This window comes from Rissa tridactyla, chromosome 5, assembly GCF_028500815.1.
Source record: "Rissa tridactyla isolate bRisTri1 chromosome 5, bRisTri1.patW.cur.20221130, whole genome shotgun sequence".
Classification (NCBI taxonomy): domain Eukaryota; kingdom Metazoa; phylum Chordata; class Aves; order Charadriiformes; family Laridae; genus Rissa; species Rissa tridactyla.
Window position 1 is genome coordinate 59995066 of NC_071470.1, and position 16292 is coordinate 60011357.

The window sequence follows — 16292 nt, forward strand, 5'->3', positions numbered from 1 at the left end:
GTTTCCCCTGGTTTTTGTCTTTGCTGTTTCTCTCCTTGCAGCCTCCTCCAGGAGATGCTCAGAGAAAAGGCAGCCTTGAATTAGGTGAATTAAGCATGCACGCACCCCTCCTTCCCCCATGTTGTTCTAGTAAGGTGGAATTACAGCAAGAACAGGATATAGGGGCACAGTACATCTTGAAGCCTTAGACCACACTGGTGCATTTCAGTCCCAGTCTCAACCAGGCATACCTCCTGAGCTGTTACACAGATCAGAAGGAAAAGATTAACCATTATCCCTGTGCTAATGCAAATTGCATGCAGATTACTTCTGTTATCTCACTAACGTGAGTATAAATTGAAATAGTTTTTTTCCTGTTTTGTGTCTTCCAACCATGAGCACTTCTCCGTAGTGGGGCTGCTGGTAATTAAAAGCATCAGGTTAGTGGTGTCCACAAAACCACATCATCCATCCTGCTCTCTCTGCCTTTAGCAGAGGTACTTTTCTGGTGTCTTAGGTCCAAGGATTAGAATTCTAGACAGAAGTTACCTGAGGAAAGCTTTGTCAAGGAAAGAACAGGCTCTCCGAGAGAATTAGGCAGCAATTTGGGTTTTGCCTTGCATGAACCCAACTCTGTGTCCAGCTGAGAGGCAGCAATATCTGTGAGCACCTTGGCTTTGTGGCCGGTTTGGGCTTCAAGTCACGTCTTGCTGTCGAGCTCAAGGAACTGTGTTTAATCTAGGGACTGGGGTGGGAACCACCTGAAAAATCGCCCCTTTTCACGTGAGATAAATCTTGTTGCTTGGGTTAGCCATGGACTCATGTTACAAAAATGGGGCTCTGCCTTCTGTCAGGGACACTGAGTATTTGAATTGGGTTCCTCTCTCTTGCATGACCTTTCTCGTTTCAAGGCACACATCAAGGTGTCTCAGGTTTCAGAGGCGTTCAAAATGGAGATAGGTAACACAGGCTGTAAATTGGTCTAAGACCTGGCATTTACCTCAGCTGTTCGTCTTGGGAGGTAGAAGATGTGAAGAAACACTATATATTCATTGCCAAGGAAATTTGAAGATTTTGTTCTTGTTTTGATATTTGACGTGTGAAAAGGGCCAGCGTGAAGTCCCCATCTACTGAAGAGATACCTTGAAAAATCATTCAAAAGGCGGTGATCTCCATATATGAACCATGTTTTAGGATTGGGCTTGTATCTGGCAAGGTGTTTGGATTTAATCCTTGGGCTAGAGTTTACCCCCGTGCACTATTGCACTTGCCTGTGCACTGTTGAAATCCCATTTAGAGTCTCAGGTAGAATTGAAATGGCATTTAATGCTATGTAGTCCAAGGACCTTTCATTCCCTGGACTCATTTTTCAGAAGCGCTTACAAGCATCTGCAAATTGGGGACCAACCTGTTCATCTAACTAGCCAGGCATGGTTTGCAACTACTTGTCCTCAAGGGACAAAAAGTTTTGAAACCCTTTATAAGGCCAACTGGGGTACATTTTGGGATATTAAAAACTGCAGCACAAAAGTCAAGTTATGACTGAAACTCTTAAGTTCTGACCCAGGTATAATATCCAGAGTAGAAGTACGCTTTGGGGAGCCATTGGGTATTGAGCTTTTCTAAAAGTATATCGTTTGTGTAGAGAAATGCAAAGAGAGAATACAGTGAAGTCTTTTTGTTTGTTTTTTTTTTTTTTTATCTCAAAACAATGTTTCTAACTAATGTATACATCTTGTTTAAAATTAATCTACTGCTTGAAGCCGCCTGTGATTTTACGTGCTTTTCATGTGACTCAGTGAATAATGCAGGTCTTACTCCAAACTCACTCTGGAGTCACCAAAGGCCTGAGAAAAAGATTCAATAATGTTATTAATTAGAAACTGAGGGAAAAATTGCAGTATACCAGCCTTTTGGAGTAGAGCCAGAATTACTTGTCTTGTGGTTACTCTTCTGATACAGGTTTCAGTTTCTTCAATTAATGCATGTATAAAGCCAGGTTTAATGATAGCATAACTATTTGGTTATATGATGACAGGTGAAGGTATTGATTTAACCACAAGCCTGAATTTGACTTTTAAATGTTCTGGCATAAATTCAGACTGCAAAAAAGACGTAGCATCACATGGAGGGAGGAACCCCAAGCTGTATTGCGAGGTCTGAAGTGTTAGATCTCAAACGTTTGCACATACAGGAGTGTAATCACAGTAAAAGAAATAGCAAACACATGAAAAACGTATGAAAATCCATAGCGTAGGTGTCTATAAAAGGTGATGTCTACATAGACATCTATGTCATAGACGTCTATAACAGCAACCAGGACAGAGATGGTTAGATGCCTTAGTTGTCTTTGGAAAGGGACCTGAAGCCCGGATCCCTGGAAAGCCAAAGGGAGGAGAAGTGCAAGCCCCTTTGCCTGTGTAAGTCAGCGTTTCTTCCTGGTCTCCTCTGGGTTGCTCCAAGTGAGGATCTGTCCTGGCAGAAGTTAAAGCTGTATTGAAGGTTCTGGGCTGGTGGCTTGGTTTTTGTACCAAGCGTGAAGGTAACTAGTATTTTGTTGTTGTTGTTGTTGTTTTGATCAGAAGTGGCAAACTTCACTGGCTGTGCATCTGAGGGTGAGATGGGGAGCCATTAGCTGTTGTTTCTGCCAGAGTGAAAAATACCAAGGCAAAAGTAATTGGGCTGGAGAGAGCATTAGATAGACCATGACATGTAGAAACTGCATTATTTGTTTTATCTTGGTGCAGTGGTCGTTCACCTGATAACATTATTTTCTCTTAAAATATAATTAACATTTTATTCCACTAAGCATCATTGTATGTTAGATGTTAGTGGGACACAGCACAGTATGTTGTAAATACTGGGTTTGGTGCCTAGATGGCTAATTCAGTGCTAATGTCATTATCAAAGGTTGCAGAGGAAGAATGTCCTAAAAGGTCTGTTCCTCATGAAATCATCTCCTGTAGTTATTCAGATGTGACTAATGATGCATCTTCTGCAGAAACTTTAATTTATGTGTTTGGTATGTCCCCTTATTCTTCTTAAGAAATACTAGAAACATAACAAAAAAAAAAGGCAGAATCAGTTTTCTGTGCTTTTATTTGCTTCCTGATTAATTTTGGTCTCAGAAAAGCAAAAATGTACATTAGCAATTTCACACCTTGTTACATCTTCTGTTTGCTTTCATCACACGCATGGCTGTTTTCATGAATGGCAAACATAAACATAAATGATGTAATATCCCTCTTTGATTTCGAGTGTCTTGCTGAGAAATTAATGCGTACGTGCAGATTACTTGTAAAGCAACATGTGAACAATTCGCGATGTACGTCCACCCTTTGTAGTGTCAAGGCAGGGATTTGAACAAGGCTTCTGCCTGCTTACATAAGAAACATGGGAGATTACAGCTTTATATATCTTGACTCTTACGTGAATTTATTTTTTTACATGTTGTACTCCAAATGGAAGTGCTCTGTGGCTTGACTTCTTTCTATTAAGAGGATGCTGCCCTTGCAGAAGCAGTGACCTTTGAAAAGCAAGTCTCAAGTAATCCTTTTATTTTCCTGAGATCATATAGCACAGTATCCAGTTGCAGGCTTTTAAGATGGAATGATTGCAGACTTTGTCCGCTTGCCTGGATTGGATTACATTTTGTTTGACAAAGAAAACTCTAAAATACTTATACCTTCCTTCCTTCAATTCAGAGCATTGTAATCTCTGTGCGTTGAGGATGCAGAGCAGTTGCCGTATCGTCTCAGCACCGCTGGGATTTATTGAATTTACTTAATTGGCCTTTATCTCATGGTTACACTTTAACGCTTCTTTTGAAAGAGATTCAAAAAGGATACAGTTACTTCTTTTCTAATTTACTTTGAGACTTGGGTTACTCATTTTCTTATCTTCCCTCCTTTTCCCGGTAGAGCAGAGCATTCTGCAGATCCGTGATTGAATGTATTAGAGACTTACAGGGCGAGACGCTGAAGACCATGAAGCTGTAACTAGCCAAGCTTTTTACGTGCTGCTTTTCGAAGAGGATGCTCTGTTTTAGGGGAGTAGGGAGTTTGACGGGCACTTTTGGGTGGCTGGTGGTGCATTTTGTGTTATACTGTGCTGATGCACATGAAGGAGAACTAAACTCCCCTGTACCTACCAGGGAAAGATTTTGCAGCAGAATTCAGGAGCACTTGCACTGTCCTCTTGTTTTTAAAGCACTTGTGAGCCTTGGTCCTATAAACACTTCGGGAAACCTCAATAAAGTGGATGAAAAGTCCATTATTTGTTCAGGCGATCTTGACACTGAGAATTGCATGGTTTTTGACTTCCTGAGAGGTGTTCGATACCAGGGAGGGCTGAGGTCTCCCCTTGCTGCACTTCTCAAATTTGCTTTTACTAATAGGAGTTTAAAAAGATTTAATGCTCAGCTCTGACTTGCTCCAACACGCCAGACCTCTGCTGCCAGCTCTGCAAGCCTGGGATAGGCATTGCAGGGATTTGGGGACATTGGAGAACAGTCTCAGAGGGGCCCGTGTCCCTTTTTCTGAGCAGTTTGGTGTCCCCATCCCCTATATATAGCGTCCGAGTTGCTCGTGATAAGAAGTGATCAGTATTGTCTGTTTAACTAGGGTTGTAGAATCGCCTTTTATTTGTCACCAACACCCCACAGTGAGACCTGTTTTCCAATGCCTCTGAAAACCATGTAGCTCCCTTTGCATTAGAAGGGAAAGAATTTAATCCTATTTTAATGGAGTTCACTACTCACTATGTCTTCTCTGGTCTAACACATCTACCAGCCACATGTGCATGGACCATACACGTCACATACACAAACTCAACTTGCTGTGCACATGCATGCACAACACATATTTAGGCAGCTGGATTAATTAATGGAAAGTCCTATACCGGATTAGCAGTTTGAGGCTAGGTTGTTATTCACCTTCACACAGCCCAAAAATTTGTGGAGGACATCAGCCGAGAGTTAAGGTGACTTTTGCAAATGAAACATTGTTGGTGATCACTGTGTGGTGCCTACATAAATAACATGATCATCATTCAAATCAAGGTGGTTTTTACTTGCTCAGTGGAGCAGTTGTGAGCAGGGTGGTGGATGCACAGCTAAAAAGCAGGCGTTGTCTGTGCAGCTTGATGCCAGCTCTCCAGCAGAAAACAATATGGAAATGGCCGACACCTTTCAGGATCCTCCAAGAGCCAAGTGGGGGAGAGATTAGTAAACAGCAGTGAGAAAACCTGGGGCTGAAAAGAGACTGAGGTGTGGAAGCTTGCTTTAAAAGAGAAGGCTCGCTGCTAGCCTTCAGTCCAGGGATAATTGTCTGGAGCTCTTCCCTTTGTCTTTTTGGGTGAAGATCAAACTTGGCAAAATTAATTTGTTTGTTGTCTTTATTTTACTTAATGTGTTGGGTTTTTTAACACATGAAGTGTGTTAAAATGTGACAACCACAACTTGAAAAGTCTCTGCAGATACCAGACTAAAAACAAAGGATCAAGCCTGTTTCTGATGCACATGTGTGCTGCAAAGGGCAGATAACCTTTCAGGGCTGCATCTTAAAATAGTAAGCAGAGCTGATATAGCTGCTTTCATGCTGTGGCTTCCCCAAGCACACCGCAAACTTCCGAACCGTGATTGCCATTAAAATCTTTACAGTTGCCATTTGCAAGGAATTAGCATCACTATGCGAGCTGTAACACCCCAGCGGTATTTATGGAGAGCAATTGAATTATAAAGGTTGTAATGGCCTTGCTACCTTGTTCCTTGCTTCTGGAAAGAGGGGGCCGAAAGATGATGCTTTAACTACTGTACAAGCCAAAAAATAAATGTAATGTAAGGCCCCTCTGAAAAATACATACCTTCAAAGCAGCTGAAAGAAAGCAGTATGTAATCAATATGCAATTCTCATAACGTAGCACCCTGACACATTGGAAAAGGCAAGGTGTGGGGCTGATGTGTTTGAAAAGTGCTTCAAAAGCCGAGGCTGATGTGTAAGCTGCTGATGGTAGTTCATGTTGTTACTTTGGTCAGGTGGGCGATGCTGGTCAGATCCTCAGCTGCAGAAAATCTCTGAGAGTTCAGTTGTTAAAAAAGGGTAAATGCCATCGAGGTGAAACCAGCCCCGCTGATTTGAAGGAGATAAGGGTCACCTTGATTCAGGGATGCACTGACAAGTTTGACTTCGCCAGGTGCAGACCATCTTACTAACCATAGTTTTTATCTGTTCTGTTTTTCTCCTGTCTTGCAGCACCTTCTCCAGTCAGTAGTGTGAAAAGAGGAAAGATAACTAAAAATAGCATCTCCCTTTCCTGGCAGGAGCCAGATCGACCCAATGGCATCATCCTGGAATACGAAATCAAATATTTTGAAAAGGTGTGACGGACTGATTGCTGAGCATCTCAAGTACCTTCTCTTTACTGTCCTCTTCTCTTAGTTATAATTATTTGAGTCATGGAAGGGAATGGAAAAATTTTATGCATAAATCAATGTCAGATTGATTTTGCAGTAAATGATTAGGAAGACTCGAAATGAGGGTGTTGTTTTCCATTAGTGTGCCACTTCTCTTGAACAAATATATTAAATCTGCATGTCAGATTCCTCTCCGGCCTTACCACATTAAGGTAGAGCCTGCTCATTTGTTAAAAATCAGAGAAGTTGGGGATTGAGCATGTATCTCCTCCCAGAAACATCAAACTGTCCCTTCCCTTTCGTATTTCAGTTTCTCACTTGATTTTGCATCCACAGCGTAAGGAGGGGAGAAAGGTTTTGTGGAGAGATGGTATCTACTCTGTTGTGAACAAGAACATCCTGGCTTAAAAGCTTGCCTGGGTTTTCCAGCTCTTGCTCTCAGTCTAATGGAAAACACTTTCTCTTCCTACAAAACTTGCCTCTCCTAGTCTTCATTTCAAATGGTGACTTGTTTTCTTCTGCAAAATTAATGCAGTTTAAATGAAAATAGTAACAAACACACTTTGTGTAAAGAGCATCTTTTGAGCAATGCAGCCTTAGATCTTTGGAAATCTTAATTTTCCAAAAATCAGGTTTGCAAGAGCTGACTGAATAGCAGTTTCTTGACTTAACTGGGATTGTAAGGTGTTCTTTTTTCTTCTGCAGCAGCCAGGCTTTCTACATGAAAACAAGAGGAAAATAGTGAAATTGAGTCACAATTCACTTTTTTGGGGGGCAGGTTGAATTTCTATTTTAAGGAAGATCTTCCGTTAGTTCTGTCTATAAGCCAGGTGAAACCACTCAACGTGGACCAGATCTGGGTCCTAACTCCTCCTCTCTTCTTTCTCTGACCACGGGAGAGACCTGCTCAAGCAGCCCATGCAAGCAGGGGAAAGAATTTCAGAAATCTTCTGCATCAGGATAAAATCAACGTTATTTTTGCAGATGAGGGAGCATGGGCAAGGGCACAAGATGCGTGAGTGGCTTAAATAGCACTGAGGTTTTCAAAAAGATTAAAGCACAAAGCAAGAATCAGGATATGCTATTGCTGGAAATAATCCATTACTGATTCTTTTATTAACTTGTTTGAACGACCATTGTGCCACATTGAATCCTTACCATGGAGTGGCCTGGGAAGATTAGCTTCCAGAAACCTTGATAATGACCAAATAAGTAAAGCAAAAAAAACCATATATTTGTTCATTTCATTTTGTTTTCAAACAAATTGGGAGGAGGAGGAGGAGCTTAAAACATTGTATTTCTAGTCCAGAACTAGTCTCAAATAGCTTCAGTAAATAGTTCCTGAAGTGCAGGTCCTTCACGGGGAGGTAGCTACAGCCAGTCTGAGTTTATGCTGTCTTGATTTATTTCTTCTAGGCTGATAGTGAAGCTTAGTGTTTTCCGTAAGTGTTAAATAGTTTGCAGAGGCCAACAGTGTATTGAAAACCTGATTGGCCTGACATACAAGCAAAGATGTGACCTAATATTCACTTATTGCTTTTTAACCAGTCATTGAGTTAAATTTGGGACGTCATCCTTAATCTTTCTTGTTTGTTGCCACTGTCATTTATATTTTCTTGGTTTTCAGCCCTTTGTAAGGGTAAATTCACAGTGTTCATTTCCAAGGGATGAGAATGATCTATATTAAATGTTTTGTAAAATTGAGTTTTGTCAGGTCACATTCTTTTAAGAGAAATCACTCCTTAACAAGAAAAAAGCCATATGTGTATGTGTGTGTATATATATATATATATATATGTATAGTCTTGTGTAGCTACAGGCTTCAAGGAGAAAACTGTCTGTGGAAAGTTGCCAATTAAATTAAAAAGAAAAAAGAAAAATCAGTTTAGATCCTAAGAGCTATGCAGAAATCTTGGTAGGGAATTACTAAAAATTCCTGTTTACCTCATAATAATTTGGATTTCAGAGGATATGGTGAGTGAAAAGAAGTTTCCGAATTTGTAGACCTTAATTTATGAGCTCTTGTCTAGATTATGTGTTACAGTAAATAATTCTAAGAGTAATTACCAAGCATTTGAGTGAAATTTTAATCAAAGAACTGAAACTCTTTCACATTAGAAACTGATGTAAATGAAGATTTATTTCAGCAAATTTTCTTCAAGTTCATTGCTTCAGAAGAGCAATGCAAAATTAGGTATTTTCCTGGAGTTTTGGTTTATTATTCCCTTCCCAAGGTCTAATTCATGTTTCTAGAAATGCTAGCATAAAGTTGTACAATGTATAATATATTATTCTCATTTTGGCCTAATTACATAACTGGGAAGTCATTTTGGTATAAATTAAAATCTCTTTCTAAGGTGATGGGACTTTCTTCCTCTGCCCCGCACCTTGGGATTCATTGTTGTAGGATGAACCTTTCCATTGCTCCAGGATGTGCACATCACCAGCAATGGAAGGCTGCTCTTACTGCAGATGACAGCTTGGTCCCTATATTGTCATTTGTGGGTGGAAAGTCCCTCCGCTCTGTTTCATACCTCCTAGAGTCATTGATTATAAAAGAGAAAATCAGATCTCCCATTTTGTACTGCAGAAGGGGCTTTCAGAGGGGTTGAGGGTGAGGAAGAAATCCTTAAAAATGTGTATTCCAGTCATCCTATGTAACATTGCTGTGGGGATTGTTAAGAGTCTGTCTTCTCTGAGAGCCACTGTTTGTGTGTTTGAACTGTGTGTTTTTTGGGGGGGTGGTGGGAAAAGGACCAGGAGACAAGCTACACCATCATCAAATCCAAAGAAACTATGATTACGGCAGATGGCTTGAAACCAGGCTCAGCGTACGTCTTCCAGATCCGAGCCCGGACAGCTGCCGGCTATGGTGGCTTCAGCCGAAGATTTGAGTTTGAAACCAGCCCAGTGTGTAAGTCCTTTTAATTACTGTCAGCCCTTGTCTCTGGAACGGTTACCAGCAATGAGTCAGGGGATCAATACCTTTACAGAGAGCTCTTCCTTGTCCTTGCCTCATCCCTTGACTTTGGGAATATCAGGCACATCATCACGTTGCCCTACCCAGGCTAACACATCTGTCCTTGGTTCCTTGACTCATATGATGGGGTGGGAGGTGAAGTTAGGAGGTCTTCAGGCTTCAGAAAGGCATAGTGTCCATGCTTAGAAAAATCATGTATTTATGAGAGCTAATACAAGAGAGGACAAGGGGTCTCCCTTCAGGAAGGACGGAGAGGATGAGACCTGCTCCTCCACACCTCTTAATGTCTGTCTGCAGAGGATGATGAGCTTTTTTTAATATCTGCATCTGGGGAAAAAAACCTGAAATGATGCCTCTCTGCAAGGGGAAGAATTGAACCAGCGTTAGCGTCTTTTGGTGTAAGTTCCTGTCAAGTTGAAAGATGGTTTTTGCTGGCTGCCAATGCCACAGCCTTGAGGAAAGGAATTTGACTTGTGATCAGAAACGGGGAAAATGTGCACTGCAGGCGCAGGACTTTTTCTTGGCTTGTTACAAATTTGTGAGGTTTGACTTTTACTTCATTTTTTTTAATGAATCTGATCATTCAGGTCTGGATTCTGGACAGATTCTGTGGCAGAGTGAACTCTCGAGGCACACAGAGGCTCAGCTACTCTTTCCCCCATGTTCAGGCACAACTGCAGGGAAGTTGTTTTTGTCCCAATTACCAAATTTTTGCAGAGGTGTCAAAAATAATTTTCTCCCTCAGAAAATATGTCCTATCTATTTCAGTTTGTACAGCGGTCACTTATTAATTTTTTATACCGTTTGCATGGAAGAGAAATTTTGTGGTGGAAATACTCTGTTCATTCCTGTGGGAAAGGGCCTATTTTCTGTATGTTTTCCTTGGAAATTTAAATTCGTCAATACTTTGATTACTGTTACTCCAGTTCATTTAAAATTCATCATCTTTGAGAAAAAGATGCCAAGTTGTCTTTTCAACGCACGCTACCTTTGAAGCTGTAATAGATTTTAAAGGAATCATACATGTGCAGATGTAGCTGTGGAGCCAGTGATTGAACTAATACAGTGCAAATTGCATCACGATGCAAACATTAATGCAATAAGAATGGTCTATTTAATGTATTTCTTATTATATTAACCATTAATCGTGCCTTATAAGTAGCAACAAAATCATGTTACCCTGAAAATAATTCTATATTATACTAAGGAAATTTTGCTTGCAGTTGGAAAGTTTCTAGTTCAGAGTCATTTGAGTAATAGTTTTCTAGACTATTAATAAATAATACATGAAATATATGCACATTTGATCCAGTGCCATCAGTACCTACAACCCTGGTCCAAAAATAATAGCTCTTCCATAAAGTCCATCGTGCCAGTGTCTGTGTTAATCAGGATTTTTTGAGGACATCATGTGATACTATCTTTAAACACTTTAAACCCTTGGAGTCATTTTGTCACACCCGCACCCCAGTCTTTTTGGCATTTTAAAGGCAGAGGAGCAGGTACTTCTCTGATACTAAGGAGCTGCTGGCATAGTTGGAGGAATACCTACTGCATGGTCCCCAGTTTGGGAGCTGGGAACTGTTTCTCTGTTGGACTTGAGCTCTGGCTGAAGCAGGACTTAACCAGATGTTTAAATGCTTGGTAGAATTGAAATGCAATGTAAGCCTCCGTATCTTGCAAAATGGATCTCTGACATTTAAAACCTTTTAAAAAGTGATTATTTTTTTTCCGAGGCTCTATATAAAGTCAATGTTAGTGCTGGGAGTGTTACCAGACTCCCACTGCTTTTCTGCATGTCCCAGAGGATCTGAAAGCAAGCGCAAATCAAAATCTCACTGCTACATTGGAGTTCAGATCTGAACCACTTGTTAGAGCCAAAGCAAATTATTTTGATTCAAGCACAAATTAAAATCTTTCAGTGACTATTGTGAGAATTAAAAACAGCCTCCAAAATCATTTGGACCGAAAAACAGGTTTTGTGTCCAGTTTGCAAGGTTTCTGTAAAGTTAATTTTAATACACTTGGAGGAAATACGAAACAGCAGCCTGAGAAATGTAATAGGGGGAAAGCCGTAACTTGTTTTTGACTTTTCTCTGGTTGCAAATTTGTTTGTTTGGGGTTTTTTTCCGTACTGCTGCCTGCATGTGCAATTCTGCAAATCGCCGCGACGCAGCCAGGGCTGCGTTTTTCAGCAGAAGTTTTTCATTTGGGTGGAAGCTGTTGCTGGGTGTATCCACTTGCTGCTGTCCTCTCCAAATGCCACCGAGCTTGTCTAGCCCTGATAAATCTAACCTTGCCAAAAGCTGGTTTTTGGCTGGATGGGTGAGCTAATCCAGGCGGCCAGCCAGGGAGAAGTGGGAACATGTCACCAAGTCAAGGAGGGGAAATGCCGGTCCCCTGCTGGCTTTAAATGGCAGCAAGGTCCCAGCTTGGCTTATGAATTCAGGCTTTTTAGCTGCCATAGATCACAGCAGGATTTATCTCATTTCCCTATCCCTTGAGCTGTGCAAAAAACCACCAGTCACGGCTTAATGTTCTCCTTTAAATGTTTTTCTTTTTAATTATTTTGTCAAGAAAGCAATAAAACATCATCTTAAGGAGCCTCCATAAATTCGTGAGGCTAATAAAATCTCTGGATGATGGCATGGGTTTGGAGCAGTTAACATTAAATATTTAATGTATCGCAGCCAATCCTTCTGAAATCATTTACGTTGCTGTAGCATGTCCGTGCCGCTCACCATTGAGCGCCAGAGAGCTCCCGTACAAAGAGCTACTTGAAACCCATTGCAGATCAATGTTTAATGCCATACCTTTTCGTCTTTGTTTTCTCTTAACAATTAATATGGGACTATATTCAGTTACTTTATAGCCTCCATAAAGTTAATCCTGTGCTGAGGACCCTTTTTTAACTTCAGTCATTTAGTTAAGGGTTTCTTCAGTGTGCAATCGATTCCTGCTGCTCCCTGGGGTGGATGAAGCTTCATCCAGGGCTGACATGAGGGTAAGATATATTGAGGTTTTTTCCCTGCACATCACCAGTGTCTGCACTGGGGAGCTGGTTTTGGGGTAAGGAAGCCAGATTTGTACCCCAGGGTGGGTAGATATATGCAGCTAAATAAGCTGCCAGCAGAGAGGGCAGGGTGAGGAGGCTTTGGTTTCTGCTTGGGGAACCCCACATGCAAACCCTTGGGGAGACATGGGTTCCTTCCCCTGCAGTGCAAAGCAGATAAACAAGATAAAAACGGTGTTAGCATTTCCATTTTACAGGCTGCAGGAGTTTGCTTACCTGCTCTTACTTAACCTGTGGCAAAACCCAGTTCCTGAACAGCTTTCCTGACCTTTTTGCCGGCACCTTTATCACAGGACTCGTCTCCTGCCTTTTGGCAGGAGGGCTTTTTACAAGGCATGGGCTCTGAGAGTTCTGCTTCTTGGCTGATAAAAAGACCAACCAGTTTATGTGTCTTAGCAAATTGCTGTTTTACAGAGTGCACCTTCAGGCCACGGGATATAGGTGCCACAAGGAGTTAGTTTTTAATTGTTTATAGCTTCTTGAAGTGCAGGTAATGCTGTTCATGTCAGAGATCTTGCTTATGTCTCTTAACAATAACATTCCATAAATGTTCTCTCTGCAAATGGGAACCTGTTGGGTTTTCATCTTTTTTTCTCTGTGAGTTCTACTGCAGCTAACCCAGGAATACAAACATGAGTTTGCAAACTCAAAGGCTGAGTTCTACAACACTTTGGTTTCTGAATTCAGTGATGAGATGAGATTTTGTTGGGTTTTTGGCTTAGTTCTGCATGTGGTTTTGGTTTCTTTCTACCTATTTCCTTTCCAAACTAGAAACAGGCAACAAAGGGGGAAAAAACAAACCGTAAAAGAAGAAACGAACTGGTAAGACTTGAAACCTCGCTGGCAGCCTCACTAGAAAGACTCGTGTGAGTGGTGACTCTCATTTTAACCTTAATCTCCATTTTCTGTTTCTCATCTCAGCAGTAGCTGCATCCAGCGACCAGAGCCAGATTCCTATAATTGTTGTCTCTGTAACAGTGGGAGTCATTCTGCTGGCTGTTGTTATCGGTTTCCTTCTCAGCGGAAGGTAAGAGAAGAAGCTGTGTATTTATACTTCTCCAACTTTCGTAATAACTTTTATCTGACCAGCTGATTAGCGCGATTTAGGTGAAAGCAGCATGCGAACGAAGCTGTGGAGCGGTAACACTGGAAAACAGCACGAGGGTGGGCTGATTGATCTGTTTGGACAGGCAGGAATGGCAAAGGCACGCTCACAGATGTAGTTCACTTCCCAATGATTTTCATCTCTGTATAGCCTGGCCCTGATTATTCGACTTGATTCTTACAGGAGTGTTTTCGCATTCCTTTAAAAATAAGCAGAACATGTTATTACAGGTAAAATATCCTGAAGCCCATATGTTTGCACTCAGAGCTCACAATGGGCTTTGCTCACAGAGAAAACTTGCTTTCAGGAAAAAGAGAAGAAACCCAGCTGAACGGCCAAACGCCCCAAGTTTTGGTCAGGTCTGAATTTCATTTTTCATATGTAGGACACTAATATGTTCCCCACGTGCTGGTAAATTATACAGAGACGGAGTCTCCCCCACGGAGGCAGATATTCCGCTTCAAACTGTCAAGCGATCCCATTGACTTCTCATGTGCTTAAACATAGGCAAGTGATGAAAGCCTGGGCTATACCATCTTTGACAGCTCTAATGGAAGTTGATGTAACTTCTTGGGGAACAGGGGATTGTGGTATTGGGGGGAAATCTGGCTTGTATCAGAACCAGTTTGTACTGGGGCACTAAATTTGTGTACCACACAAGGCATTTTTCTTCATACAGTACATGTGCATTTTTGTAATGGCCGTAGTCAAACGATGCAACATCTTTCATCAAAAGCAGTGTGAGGTACATCCATTGATAACGCTGAATTTGTTTTCAGTGCAAAGTAAACATTTATGGTTTTGAGGTACCCATCAGCTCGCTGTTGTTTTTGTGGCACAGGTCTGTCTTAAGCTCGGGTCTAGCAAGGTGTCTGTAAATTACAGGATATTGTTAAGTGTTAAGAGTAGTTACAAGATGCTCACAGAGGAACTGCACTGATACTGAACATATTGGCTGAGGGTCTTATTTCCCAGAGGAGGTAGGATATCAGTCTGCGAACGCAGCATGGTGAAATCCAGCCAGGCTGAGCAGCTCTGTCCCCAGGCATAAGGCATCCATGGAAGGACACAGCTCTTTCCTGTCTCAAAAGGTAAGTGTGCTGCCAGACTCATCTCCACTCAAGGTCAGAGACTGACAGTCTCTTCCAGCTCAGCCATTCGAGCTCCTGTCATCTGCTTTGAGTGACTTGTTGGGCTTCAAAATGGGAAAGTAAACGCTCCTGTCTGCATGAGAAACATGCAGTGATGTGGAGGGGGTGAATGGCTACAGGAAAGCTGTAGCCAAAAAGACTTGGGGCTCTGAACACTGTAGGCAGGAGTTCAAGTCTCTCCTTAAAGGCTGGAGGTTTTGAGTGAAATCCCTCCTTGAACAGAGCAGGGGGATGTGGACCTTGGCCTCCCCCAGCCTGGATGCGTGCTTCTGTCAATGCACATAGGCAGATGAACACATGGCCACAGGGAAGCTACGGATGTAGCCGGGCACCTCTGCAAGGAGGAGTCTGGGGGGATGAATCACAGGTGGAGGGTTGTATATCCCTATGTGGCTGTGCAGAATCACAGCCGTGTGACAGCCAGCAGCTTGTGCTCTTCCCAGAGTCACTGGCAAGTGCCTGGGACCCCTTTGGGGCGGAGATGCCCTTGCAGGTCTCCTTTTTGCTGCTACCCTCTCTGTTCTGAGCAAGCAGTTGCAAAGCCCGAGCCATTTGTCAGCAGTTCTTGTTAGTTATGTTTTTCTGTCCTTTGCTCTATTGGGCTTTCCGGGATGTGCTTCCTCTTGGCTCTTTATTTCTTGGCATGTTTATAAAAGCCCCCGTCTCCTTTGGCTAGAGTTTTATTGCCACCTCTGCTGCTGCCTTAGTCCTTCTGCCTTGTACTTACACCGCTGTCCGTAGACCCCAGGTCAGTTCCAAGTTCCTGGGAGCACCTCCATGGTGCCACACTGGACATATGGGAAGGGGCAGGCACAGGGAGCTGAGCTCTTAGTCCTTTTTTATCTTTTCAACCCTTCCCCTAAACTGGGAGGAACCCAGTCCCTCAGCCGGAGGCAATGGATAAGCTTCCAGCGCCAAAGTTGGGTCCTTCATTAGAGAATTGGCTTCAAAACCAGAAAGCGTCTTGGCTGCTTTGAGTTCCTGTGAATATTAAAGCCCATCTAGTGCATTGAGTGACTTGCAAGAACAGAAAAATAAACCCCAGATTCCCAGAAAGCTGACAGTAAATTTGAAATTAAACAAAGCAAAACAGAAAAATTGCTCCTGTTTGGAAGAAGCAGAGATGCCACTGAAAGATGTCACTTACGCTGCTTTGCCTTGGATATCATTTTGAGACAATTCATGGAGTGACTCTCCTGCTGTGGCACTGCAGGGACGATAAATGTGTTCCAAGTCATGGGATAATCCCTTTCTGAAGCTGTTAACCTGTTTCTGGAAGACGCTTTCCTCTGTCTTTGGAGTGGTTCTTTTGTTCCAGTGCCTGGTTTCAGGGAGTTAAATTTCCTTTCCTGATTCTTTCCTGTACTTGCTTTTAGAAAAACAGACATTTTGAACTCCAGGAGTTGCTCCAGCTGCAGTCACCACTGCTTTCCACGCCAAGCAAGCTGTGCAAAGCCCAGACTCATTCTTTTCTGCTAATGTAGGAGAGCAGGTACTTCCCAGCAGCAAAGCAAAGGAGAAAGGCCCTCTTGCTGTGCAGCACTGAGGACGTAGCCTGGCCAGCTCCTGCAAACAGGCTCCTCATTACTGGC

General features: G+C 42.2%; 1 protein-coding gene across 18 annotated transcripts in view; it reads left to right on the forward strand.

Annotated features, from left to right (window-relative positions):
- EPHA5 (EPH receptor A5) overlaps nt 1-16292 on the forward strand; it is a 267350-nt gene that overhangs the window by 205901 nt on the left and 45157 nt on the right. For 12 of the 18 annotated variants that reach the window (XM_054202306.1, XM_054202301.1, XM_054202310.1 and 9 more), the window contains 3 exons: nt 6231-6355; nt 9146-9305; nt 13366-13471. In XM_054202306.1, the coding sequence (XP_054058281.1) occupies nt 6231-6355; nt 9146-9305; nt 13366-13471 (391 nt within the window). The remainder of the gene's footprint in view (nt 1-6230; nt 6356-9145; nt 9306-13365; nt 13472-16292) is intronic. The other 6 variants (XM_054202302.1, XM_054202315.1, XM_054202313.1 and 3 more) reach the window with 2 other exon arrangements.